The sequence below is a fragment of the Acromyrmex echinatior genome, chromosome 16 (assembly GCF_024713525.1).
Source record: "Acromyrmex echinatior isolate Ae372 chromosome 16, ASM2471352v2, whole genome shotgun sequence".
In the NCBI taxonomy this organism is placed as follows: domain Eukaryota; kingdom Metazoa; phylum Arthropoda; class Insecta; order Hymenoptera; family Formicidae; genus Acromyrmex; species Acromyrmex echinatior.
In genome coordinates, this window is record NC_141867.1 from 3,200,924 (window position 1) to 3,214,433 (window position 13,510).

A 13,510-nucleotide genomic window follows, 5' to 3' on the forward strand; every position below is an offset into this window, starting at 1 on the left:
AAAATTTCAGTTTCGTTAAAAATAGCTTTGATTTAGTAAATAAACTCAATGGTAAAGCAATTGATACAAATTATAGTATTATATCATTTGACGTGGTCTCCATGTACACGAATATTCCGACCGAATTAGTATCAAAAAGCATTGAACGCAGGTGGAATCTTATGGAGAATAAGACTTCGATTCCTTTACATGAATTTATCAAAGCAATTATGATTATAATTAATTCTAAATTTTTTAGTTTTGATAATAAAATATTTAAACAGATTTTTGGCATGCCAATGGGTTCTCCTTTGTCCCCCATACTGGCGAATTGTTTTACAAGATTTTGAACAAGAAATCATTACCAAGAATAACATTAATTCATCGTTTTATTTTCGTTATGTGGACGATATTGTATTAGCTATACACAAAGAAAAAGTTGAAGGAGTTCTAGAATTGTTTAACTCATATCATGAAAGGCTTAAATTTACTGTGGACTTTGGCGATGATAACGGCATACATTTCCTAGATGTTAAATTAATGAGACAGGAAGGAAATATCATCTTCGATATTTATAAAAAACCTACCAATTCTAGGAGATATCTTAATTATTTTTCGAATCATCCGTTAGAACACAAAAGGGGAGTTATTATTGGGCAATTTGATAGAATTCTATTATTATCCCATCCTAAATTTCATGAAAAAAACATCTCTGAATTAATTCACACGTTTCTAAGTAATGGTTATCCTTTAAAGTTTATATTTTCTACAATAAATAATAGAATTAAAACGTTGGAAAACAGAACTAATTTAGATCAAAATCGTAAAGAAATTAATAATGAATGTGACTCTAATGTTACTTCAAAAAAATTTTTCACGATACCATATTTGGGCAAAGTTTCGGAAAAATTTAAAAAACTTTCACATATGTACGGTTTTAACATAGCTTATAAACCTATGAATAAATTGAATACATTTATTAAGACAGGAAAGGATTCTTTGCCTAAGGATGACCAATGCGGAGTAGTTTATAAAATTAATTGCTTAAACTGTGAATCGTCTTACGTTGGCCAAACCAAAAGGAAATTAAAAACTCGGATTAAAGAACATAAGGCTGATATAAGAAAACCTTCTTCCGAAATTTCTGTGGTTTCACGTCACCGTATGAATGAGATGCATGAATTAGATTGGGATAATATAAGAATTTTAGATAGAGAACAATCTTTAGCGAAAAGAAGAATTTCGGAAATGATACATATAAAAAGACAAACAAGTGGTATCAATAAGCAAAGTGACACGGAAGGTTTGCCTGAGGTTTATTTTCCTCTTCTAAAAAAGGATGTCTCTTTCTGTTAATAAACAATTCTAGAACTTTCTAAAAATTTTGACTCAGATATATAAATAGTGGTAAAATATATGATAGGACAAATAACAACACATAATGTCACGACAAAATTCTAACTGTGTAAAAGAAATATTCGAGATTCATCGTTTGGTTTTTTTGCTGTAAAACAGGTAATGATTCTATTTCTTTATATTCCGACTAGAAGATTTTAATATATACAATTTTATTTAGAATCTGGAAATTCTTGTTCTACACTTTTCTTGATATGACAATTGACGGTGTAACATTACTGCATGAAGCATCTTCACATACATAAGAACATGTTTATATAATTACAACTGTCGACTGTTGAATTTAATGTCAACTAGATGTAACTCTGCGTTTTAAGAATATTATTGAATTACTGAAGATGGCCAGATTGTGGCCGAAACGTTTAATGTTTTAATTAATGTAATAATAATTATATATCACAAACTATAACTTGTGCTGTGGTTTTTTATGCTCTTATTTTTTATATGTGTTAATATTAGAACCACGTTAGTTTCAAGATATTTTTTACATTATGATATTCGTTTTCTTTACGTTACCAGCGTCAGAGCGAAATAGATAATTTATTATGTTTTGTTTTCTTTTCCGACTGTAACTTTGTGTATGTTTTTAACATTGAAAATGTTCCGATCGCGATTGAAACGTCTGCTAGCTTTCTATATTAAATCTCTAACTTAAAACATTTCTGATTCTTTTATTTTTTTTACATTTTGTGTTATCATGTTTATTGTATATAATAATTTTTGACTCGTAGCTCTTTTTTTTTGTTTTATATATTGTTCAATTCGCGATTATTAACACAGAAAAATAATAATAAATTACTTTTGCTTGTTTCACTTTATCTCCGAAAAAAAAAAAGTTGATACATTGTCCATTCCTGATGGCCTTATTGGTAAGATAATGCACAATGTTATTATTACTTGTTGTTATGCAAGTTAAAAAATGTTGCACTATAAACGTTATAATAACTATTATAATAAGACCTTTATTGATGTTAATTATTATTATTGATAGAATAATGAGGTGTTTTAAAGACATTTTTGCAGACGTGTGTATTATGTTTAAAAAAAGATATAAAGAGCAAGTCATCATATTTACATTTGTGACATAAATGTTTACCACCGTATTAGTTACATTTATTGTTGCAATCCAAAAAGTTATACCTAATTTTCAAAAGACGTACCATTTTCAAAAATTTACTTATTATTGCAACTTGTTGTATTCAATTAGATGTAAAAACTTTCACTTTCATTTACGTATACACTGTAGGTGCCCTAAAAGAAAAATTGATGTCCAAAGCAACTTATTGCATCTTATAATCGTAAAGTGCAATTTATTACAAAAATCAAAGAGAAACATTGAGCTGCAGCAAAATCTATTTTATTTACAATAACAACAAAGAAATTGAACACATCAAAGTCAGTTTTTTTGAATAACCATTAATAGTATCACAAACTTGTGAAATTCTTGGCAGCACCTTACTTGAAATTTTTAAGTGCATTTACATCACAAAATGATGTAATTTCAATGAACATAAAATAACAACACTGTTAATAGAATATATGATTTTTTTTCAATAAACATTTAATATAAAGAACATTTGTGCAATATTTTTTCTTGGGATTCGTAATTCTAACTTCCAAGACTAACTCGTTTCTTGATAAAATGAAATATCTTTCGTGTACCTTGCTAATTTTGTGGATGACAACTGCAACTTTTGGAATTAAAGTGAATTATATATATGAATGGAAATATGTCGACTATATATGGGAAAGCAATGAGCAGAAGGAAGACGCGATAAAGTCTGGCACTTACAATCGTTCTGCGTGTACGTTACTTGATGCAGACAAAGCTAAAGGTAAATGAATGATAATTGTAAAAGTTACAATAATTTTTACAGTAATATTCTTCTAAGCAAAAGCTTAATTTATAGTATTTAATCACTACTCATATTATACTCGTATGAATCATATTATATCAATATTTAATAAATGCACTTTAATGATGTTAATGCAAGATATACCACTACCATAAAATTGATTAAATAAATATAACTTTTAATGGCACGTAAGTTCACAACCGAGATTCTTATAGATGGCAGAATATTCGTTACTGTTACAAAAGAACTGGGTTTTGGTGCACCTGCTACTTTGACGACAGTGACTAATGAAACAGGACCAGGAGGGCCACTTTTGCGACCATATCCAAATTGGAGTTGGCATAATAGTGATCATATGTGCGATGGCATGGTAAATGTGTTACGAGTAAACGTAAGTACCAATTTTTTGCACGCGTGCCCATTCAATGATTTTTATCACATATCTTATATTTGTTTATAATAATATTTAAATACTCAATAATTTATTCTATGTATATAATGTTTATATATGCACAATGTAATCAGTTTGATAATATATAAAATTAGAATTATTGCTTTCATCCTAGATTCGATGCAATCACATCTTCGTTCTGGATTCTGGTAAAATTGGGCTTGACTACATTTGTAATCCAAAACTATTGATCTTTAATTTAAAAGATGATACGCTAGTAAAGACTATTTATATTCCATTTGATATTGCTAATAATGCAACGGGTTTTGGATTATTATTAGAGCCTTTCGTTTATATTCCCAAAAAATGCACGCAGTTCCTGCATAAAATGATTGTTAGTACATCCTCTCTTGTATAAATCGTAATAATAGATACATGTTCGTCCAGATAAATATTGTTTAACTATACGTTTAACTATACATCTCGTACGTATTTTTTTGTTTTAAGTAATTTAATAATAATAAATTTAATATAAATACGTATAAATATTTATGAATTTGCAGGTATTCATGGGTGATGTACAAGGTAAAGGTTTAATAGTGTATGATTCATCTGTAAAAAGTATGTGCAGAGTTGAATCCGATTACATGATACCGACCTCAAATTTTACCTCCATAGCAAATCAAATATTTCGTTTTGATGGCGGTATCTTCAGTATAGTGACTCTTTATGATGGTAAGTACTTGCTTAACGCAATAAATATTATTTTAAATGTAATTTGTAATATTTAATTTTATTATACATGACAAGTATTAAGAATCCTAACTTCACTGTTAAAATCTGATATTTACACATTTTGTACGTTCATATATTTTTTTTATTAACATTTATGTACATTTGTGTTAATGCACATTTATAACAATTAATAAAACATAGAAGAATTCCTTGCAAATAATCAGTAACGTTTCGTTAATCTGTGATTTTTTAGTATTTTTATATTTTAGAACTTTATTATGTTACTACGCCGGGATCGAAAATTTATAAAATAAAAATCAAATCACTACTAAAATGTCCAAATATAAAAGAAGCTAATAAAAAAACTAAAGTTGCGATTAAAATACCAAGTAATGCAGGACAAATCCCATCAGCAGGACATTCAATATTTTACACTGATTCTGATGGAAATGCTATTTTAGGAACGAATGTTTTTCAAAAATCTGGCAAAAACACGGTAGGACATCCAAATGCAATTATTCTTTACATTTGAAGCGATAATAGATTATTCTTAATTTTATTAACAATTGTTTAACTTAATCGTTATTATACAATTATCCGCTGTAAAAAAATATTAATTTTTAGGTGATACTTGCACAAGACGATAAAAAACTTCAAGCTATAAGTTCGCTAAAAACTTCATATTATTGGAATAAATTGATAGGCCTATCAGATAGATATCATCGTTACGTTCTTGGTACTGTAAACCTAAATGAAGTAAACATCCGCTATTTCGAAATGGATTTAGCAAAAATACAAAAGAAGATGGATTCGATTCCTTAAAACACGTGTGTTAGTTTTCATATTTTAACGAACACTTTTACACAATATTATTATTATTACATACGTTTTTAAATTTACTTTATGTTATAAATATAGAAGAATTTTACACACACATACACACACATATGTGCGCGCGCCCGCGGACACAATTATGCACTTGTATATATATATATTTATATATATATATATATATATATACATATATATTATATATACATATATACTTACATAATTGTATACTGTAAAAGATTTATCTGCCAACTTTTTGAAAAAGAATTTGCCACTAGCATTACAATAAAAACCGTCAAAATCATCATTTTTTTTGCCTCCTTGACACCATTTTTCTCACAATGATATATGATAGCCAAATTTTAAAAACGGATTTTGCGTTTAACTACTCATCTAAAAAACTATAGGAAATGATTATGTTTGTTCAGACAATGAAGCCAGAGCATCAATTTGCATACTAATATTATTAGTAAAGGGAAGCAGTAAAAAGTTAATCTTTTCCTCGTTTCATTTTAATTCTGGTATTTACAAAAGTATTTTATAAAAAGTATTTTATAAATACCAGAATTTAGATGATTAACGTTTTATTGCTTTCCTTTATTAATAACATTATAAATTTATATTGCGGGATCATTGCTTGGACGAACATGATCAACAAATGCTATAGCGGCATTTTTAGCGCGGGATAAATATCCAAAGCATATAAAGAGCGCAGATTGGATTTAATTTCTTAAATGAAATAAATGTATTGTATGAAACATGTATTTCATAACACTTATAATATATGCATTAAAATTCTAACAAGACTTGTCTCAGTTTTCTCTTCTTGATTATTATCATATTTGAAGTAGTCTTCTTGCATATAATATACCGTTGTATATTATACAACGTCGTTTTCGACGAGCATTATGTATTTAAAAATGGCACTTCTTTCTGGGAAAAATTTTTCAATAGTCCTGAATATCTTCAAAACAATGTCTTTTCAATTTTTCATTTATGTATAGGTATAAAAAAATGTCGCACTGAGTTAAATTTGGCGAATAATGAGAGTGGGAAACCATATGTCTTTAATTAGAAACTGCTATGTGATAAATGCATTGTGAGCCCACATTGTAACATTTTAGACAATACTTGACAGAGGTTGTATATGTACCAATATATATACTATCAGTACTAAAAATTTGTGGTGTCCGTAACATATATTATAGATTTTTAATACTGATATAAATATCGAAACGCAATTATGGTCATCAAAATCGATTGAAAAAGGACTTCAGAATGCATTACAGTAATAGTAGAAGCGATGGCAGTGTTAAAACATAAGAATTACTTCAAGAGTGTGATAGTAATTCATAGGACGTACGAGTTTTATTTGCAACATCAGACTAAAAATTCTGAATACCATTTTGTACAATGTTGTTTTCCATTATTAATGTTATTTTCCATTATTAATGTTTTTTGATAATATACTATGTATGTAACATGCTAACTATTGATGAGTAATAATATCACTATATCTATAAATATTATGTTAACGTCGATGTGCAAAACTTTTAATGAGGTTATATTTATAATTATTTGCTGTATAATAAGATTTCTTGAAAATACTTTTATGTTCATTTTAAAATAATTTTATCGTAAAACAGCGTATATATAATATCTAATATAGTATAGTTAGTAGTTATAATGTCGGATATTATAATATAATTTCGGCGTAAATCAGATTGTATAAATGTAATTATGTTTAGTAGTACAATTCAAATAAACATTGTTTTCTTCAACAAATAATTCAAACAAACTTTCAAACAATCCATAATTACATATATTCAAGTGTTATCACAAAAAATTAAAGAAGTTATGGATTGTATTCTTTACTTAATTTAGTTTATGGGATTTAAGTTGGCGCCAGTTGTTAATATCAAATATTTTATACGAATGATACATATCATGAAAATTGATATTATTTATTTAATTTGGTATCCAAATTATATGAGATTTAACTTCGCGCCAATTGTTGATATCAAATCTTTTATACGAATGATATATAATATATCATTAGAGTTAAGTAAATAACAAAAGATAGCACTTGCGTTTTACGTTTTAATTTAATAGAATTTACCTTGATTAGAGAGAGTTAAAACTGCAGCATCTGGGTTTTAATTTTTCATTTGATACATTAATTTTTTTCGAGAAGTAATAATTTTTGACAGAGACAAATGCATTACAGAAAATAAAACGGCTATTTCGTTGTTGTTCTAATGCGCGCAATAGTTATTAAAAAATATAATTAAAATCTAATTACAATATTAAAATATAAATACGTATAATTAGACAATAGATATAACGCAACGATTAAAATATGTATCATTTAAGATGTTCCAAAAATTTATTAAAAAGCTATAGTTAGTTATGAGAAGATTTTATTTCGACGAACTGTCGAAATTAGTCTCAATAATGATCAGAAAACAAGTTAAAGTAACTAGAAAAGTATATTAGACGAAGAGGAAGTAGGTGACAACGTGAACTGACGAGCGCATCCCGTTAGAAGCTCGAAAATCGCGCCGATACTAGGACAGCATGTCGAGCGAAGAGGTCGTCAAGTCTGAGCGAAACCCCACTTATTATACCCCCACCTCAGGATAGCTTCCATGCACAGCAACCAATAAGAGCGCCAGCAGGTTCTTCTAACACGTGACAAGAAGGTCCCGCCCATTGCCCAATGACTGCGATGCTACACAGCGGCAAAGTGGGGAGACCCTGTCGCTCAGAATACCTCTGTTAATTTCCTGCGCTCCTAACAATTCTATTAATTTATACGATGTTTCTGACGCCGAGAAACGGAGAAACTCGACTCTCTCGCTTAACTTTTCGTCCTATGTATTTTTAATTTTCATACATTCTATAGATGTATAATTATAGGTTTTTATTATTTATTTAATTGTAACATAATATTCGATTTATTTGGCTATTGTTTATTAATTATGTGATATATACATATAGAAATAATAATATTTTTTTTTAATGCAAATTATCCCGTTTTTGTCACAGAAACTAACTATAATATATTCTGTTTGAAGTAAGAAAGTAGATTTTTAAGTAAGAAAAATGAATCAATTTATAAAGTGCTCTCCACCAATCACTCCCACCAATTATAATCGGTGGTTCCCTTTTCTACATGCTTCCCAGCATGGATCTTCAGAGGATGGAAGATATCCTACGTCTTAAGAACATCCTCTCTTGGGGATCCTAAAGACGATTAGTCATATTGAAAATAGCATTTACACACAGAAGATTGTATTATTTTTTAATAAATTTTTGGAACATCTTAAATGACACATATTTCAATCGTTGCGAATATATCTATTGTCTAATTATACGTACCTATATTTCAATATTGTAATTAGATTTTAATTATATTTTTTTATAACTATTGCGCACATTAGAACAACAATGAAATAACCGTTTTATGTGTGCGAAAAAACGTTACATACAAAATTATTATCAAACAAAAAATCGAGTGATTGATTATATTTATGTATATTTACGATCCAGTGAAAAATTTTTCATACATAAGTATATATATATAAAATTATATGTATATAAACTATTATAAATATTTTATTTACATAATTAAAGAAAATGGAATATTTGATTTTCGTTTTGAATTATCTCTCTCCTCATGATTGTATATTAATTATTTGAACAAATCTAATTAAAGATTATATTAATAACTAAATAATTGAATATCTTTTGCTTACTAATTAATAATTAAACAAAATCAGGAATTTAACGCATCAGTGTAAAGTTTAAAAAATGATAGAAGTACTGTAAGTCAATAAAATTGATAAATTTGGAGCGTAAGATAGATAAGGATCATGCTTCTCGGCGTCGAAAATCTCAGAAAAATCCCCTGAAGTATTAGCAAAGCAGGATAAGTGAAGAGGTTGTTGGATATCCTCTTACCTCCTCTTACCTCCTCGCTATCGTGCGCTCCTGTTACTCCGGATTTATTTCTCGAGATTTTCAGAGCACCGACAAACCCGATTCATCGCCTTACCTCCTCGCTATCGTGCGCTCCTGTTACTCCGGCTTTATTTCTCGGGATTTTCGGGGCGTCGACAAACCGATTCTTCTCCTTACCTCCTCGCTATCGTGCGCTCCTGTTACTTCGGATTTATTTCTCGGAATTTTCAGTGCACCGGCAAACCCGATAACTCGCCTTACCTTCTCGCTATCGTGCGCTCCTGTTACTCCGGATATATTTTCTGAGATTTTCAATCTCGAGAAACGCGACTCTTGTCTATCTCATCATCCGAATTTGCTATTTTATTTAATTTATAAATTTTCAATTTTTCGACAGATATCAAGTTTTAATTTTTGTTTAATTATTATTTTAAATAAAAGTATTCAATATATTTAATTATTAAAATAATTATTGATTATAGTTGTGTCAAGTAACTTATACAAGACAGGATATCATATTATGCGCATTGAGATATAGAATATGACAATGATTTGAAATCTCACGCTCTCTTTCGGTGGCAAGTAAGATGCAACGCCGCTGCCGTCGAAACGCTCAGATACTTCCGATAACTTTTTACGCTCCTAATAATTTTTCCTAATAATTTATACATTAATTTTCTAACGCCAAAAAATCGAACTTTCTCGCCTAATCTCTCCATCCGAATATGCACTTTTATTATCTTTTATGCATCTCTTGCACAAATATGTATAATTTGATTTATTATTATTTAATTATAACTTAACTTAAAATATCTAATTTATTTAGTAATTGTTATATTTAATTATATTACGTCTAAATTACGAGTAATAAAATTCGAACGTTATAAAAGTATACACGTACGTTATAACACATAAATAAAAAAGGTATTAATTTCCACATTAAAATGCATAATATTGTAACAAATTAAGAAAATCCGTAATGTGTATAATTTCCTAAAATTAAATAATAAACATTTATTAATATCTATATGAATGTCGCTTAAAATTTTCTATATGAAAGTGAACTATTTAGAGACGTCTATACGTGCATATAATTGAATAAAAATTGATATAGAAATTGATACCTACATATAGGTCAGAAAATGGTTGATTTTATTGATTACTAAAATGAGCTACGTTTATATTACAATTTTCGAGATATATTATAATTTAATAAGCGCTTTTAGAAAGCAATAAAAATATGCACGCGTGTCAAAATATATTGATTTATTATACAGCTTTAATAATACAAAAATGTAATATATATATATATATATATATATATATATATATATTAGGTGTTGGAATTAATTCGTAGCGTTTTTTAATGAAAGAATGTTATTTATTTCACATGAGCATTAAAAAATACATTAATGAAAGTACTTCCCATCACTTGTAAAACGCTACGAATTAATTCCAACACCTAATATATATATATATATATATATATCATGTATTTAGATACGAACATCTTTATAAATAATTTACCTTATAATTGACATTAAAAAATAAATTTTCATGTGTTTCTACGAAATTTGAAGGCCATTGAAATAATTTTTATGTAATGTTTTAAAGAAAAATTAAAAATATAATTATTTGAGTCGATAAAAATGTCAAGACGACGGTCATTTATATTTTTCGATAAATAATAATTAACAAATACTAGTGTAATTTATATTCTGTATATGTATATTATAAATTTTAGTTAGTATTCAGAACGCGCTTTTATCGATAAAGGTGCACTTTTATCTCTAAAATTCTATAATATGCGTAACGTGAATTATAGCATGTTAGTGTTAACATCGTTATAAGCGCGTTCTGAATATGGACCTTTATGTATATCTTTGTTTCCAGATTTTAATTATTATTTGTTATATTATATAAAACAACATTGAGTTATAAGCAAATGGAGATCAAGGACAAATAAGTCACATTTTTATTATCATTTTTTAACTTATTGTTAGTTAATGAACAGTATTCGTTGGAGAAATAAATATATCTTTTAGTTGCACACATAGACAAAAAAATTCTTATAAGTGATAGAATATTTGTGGTAGAAAACTACTGTGCTGAATACAATATATAACGCGCGCACGCACACACATACACACACACACACACACACACACACACACACACACACACATTTTTACTAAATATTACAATACTTATAAATAAGTTGCTACATACGATATTACGAGTAAGTTTGTCACAACTCATTTATATATATATATATATATATATATATATATATATATATATATATATATATATGGCAATTCATTTACAAGTATTATAACAACGCTAAGACGTTTAATAAAGTTACACAATTATAATTATAGGTTTTATAATAAAGTTCTGAAAGTATTTTCGTGAAAAAAAATAAATGGGAATCGTTTTCTACATGCACAGCAAAAATCATTTATACAATATTTATATACGGACAATTTCACATTAATAATTATTTTGAAATAATAAATACATAGAATTTTAATCTACAAATTGTATTACATATCTACAAATTGTCGTAAACTGATGATACAATTAAAAGGGCATGATTTTACATAAAAAAAAAATTAAGTAAAAAATTAAATAAAAAATTAAGTAAAAAACATGTACACATATAACATAAAATTCTTTTACTTGAGACTTTGTCTTAGACAAAACCAATTTTAAATAATTAGATGGTAATAATAAATTAATTGATGAATTAAAACGTGAGAACACAGTATACATACGTTAATATGCAGAAGTTATTTTAATTAGAAAAAGATCAGAAAAAATCAGACCAGAAAAATTTTTTTTGAAAATAAAAAAATTTCACGTGGCTTGGATGCACAGATGTTCCAACGTTTTATATCAGTAATAATATTTTATCAGTCAGTAATAACGTTTTATATTAATAATAATATTTGTTTTTCATTTAAATTTATCAAAAGACAATTTTTTTCTTGTTAAAAGGCAGAAGTAAGTAATGTGCTAATATATGATTAAACTATAAAATTAAGATAAAAATCAATGTTAGTCAGAAAAATTAGTCAAAAAAAGATAAGAAATTTTTCGAGCACGTATCGTTCAATTCGATTACATTTTCCTTATCTTACCATATACTGTAAAGACGACAAATAAATTTTTTATTTTTAACAGCTGTATAAATAACACATACACGTATACTATTAATTTTAACATATTAAGGCCCGATTGCATTAACATTATTTTAATTTTAAGCGAAACTTAAAATTCTCTCTATTTCGTTTTACTCTCTATTCCGTTAAAACTAAAAAGAGATAAGGACAAAGAGAGTTTCAAGTTTTGCTTAAAATCAAAAAATAATGTTGATGCAACCGAGCCTAAGTATTTGAATCATCATGTGTATATTTATCATTACATCTATATCTGAGACTTTGCGGCTACGATTGTGATTGTAGATTGTATAATGAGATTCCTTCAAAATATTTCTCGTTAAAAAGGGATATAAATAACAAGCAGTTGTTGCATTTGCGATATACCTATCTATCCTACCAATATAATTCAATTAAATTATTTTATTGTTGCAATCCAAAAAGTCATCACAGACCTAATTATTAAAACACGTAGAAATCTTCAAAAATGTGCTATTCATTGCATTTATTAATTGAAAGTGTAATTCGTTGCGGAAATATCAACTAGATTATTTAGATAACATTATTATTTCTAGGCTAAAAGCTAGGGTAAAAGTGAGATATTCTTTGTTCACCTTAATAATTCTATCGACGGCAATTGTGAGTTTTAGTGAGTTTAAAAGTAAACGTTGTACAATGAATCAAAATATCTTGACTTTGAGTGGAACAATCAAGAACAGAAAGAGAATGCTAAAGCTCTTATGACCCTTACAAGAACGTAGATACAAAAAAAAGCAGAAAGTAGATTAATGGCAGAATATTCGAAAAAGTAGTTTCTTATACATCGACTTTATCTGTTTATTCGGCAATATTTGGAAATTAATTAATATCTCATTAACTATTGCGAAAATTACAAAGGTAGAGGATTTTTCGACTTAGTTTTTTATTAGGAATAGCATTATACGATTAGTGGTCGTTATTTCGGTTACACATATAAATATTTATAAATATTTATAGCTGATACAAAAGGTTTTAGTGATGTATGACTCGTCTAGAAAGCGTATATGCAGAATCGAATATGATTATATGAAACTGACTGATACTTTGATCATTGTAGCAGGCAATTTTATTTTTTCTGACGGTATCAGTATGACAATCATCGACGATGGTAAGTGCTTGCTTTTCAAAATATAACAATA

The 13,510-nt window shown here is 27.6% G+C and overlaps 1 protein-coding gene across 1 annotated transcript; it reads left to right on the plus strand.

The window, feature by feature from the left end:
* The first annotated feature begins 1,105 nt into the window (after positions 1–1,105).
* LOC147907055 (royal jelly protein-like protein) lies at positions 1,106–5,335 on the plus strand. Its single transcript, XM_087414756.1, has 6 exons — positions 1,106–3,230; positions 3,467–3,642; positions 3,818–4,036; positions 4,206–4,415; positions 4,631–4,873; positions 5,002–5,335. Exons 1-6 carry the CDS (start codon positions 3,038–3,040, stop codon positions 5,197–5,199), a joined length of 1,239 nt encoding a protein of 412 aa, XP_087270882.1. The 5' UTR covers positions 1,106–3,037; the 3' UTR covers positions 5,200–5,335.
* The last annotated feature ends 8,175 nt before the right edge of the window (positions 5,336–13,510 follow it).

Bases quoted from the DNA above. Each gene is read 5' to 3' on its own strand.
- LOC147907055 (XM_087414756.1), top strand. From the start codon at position 3,038: ATGAAATATCTTTCGTGTACCTTGCTAATTTTGTGGATGACAACTGCA. The intron at 4,416-4,630 runs GTAATTTGTAAT...GTGATTTTTTAG, and splicing joins CAATAAATATTATTTTAAAT to TATTTTTATATTTTAGAACT. The intron at 4,874-5,001 runs GTAGGACATCCA...ATTAATTTTTAG, and splicing joins AAAAATCTGGCAAAAACACG to GTGATACTTGCACAAGACGA.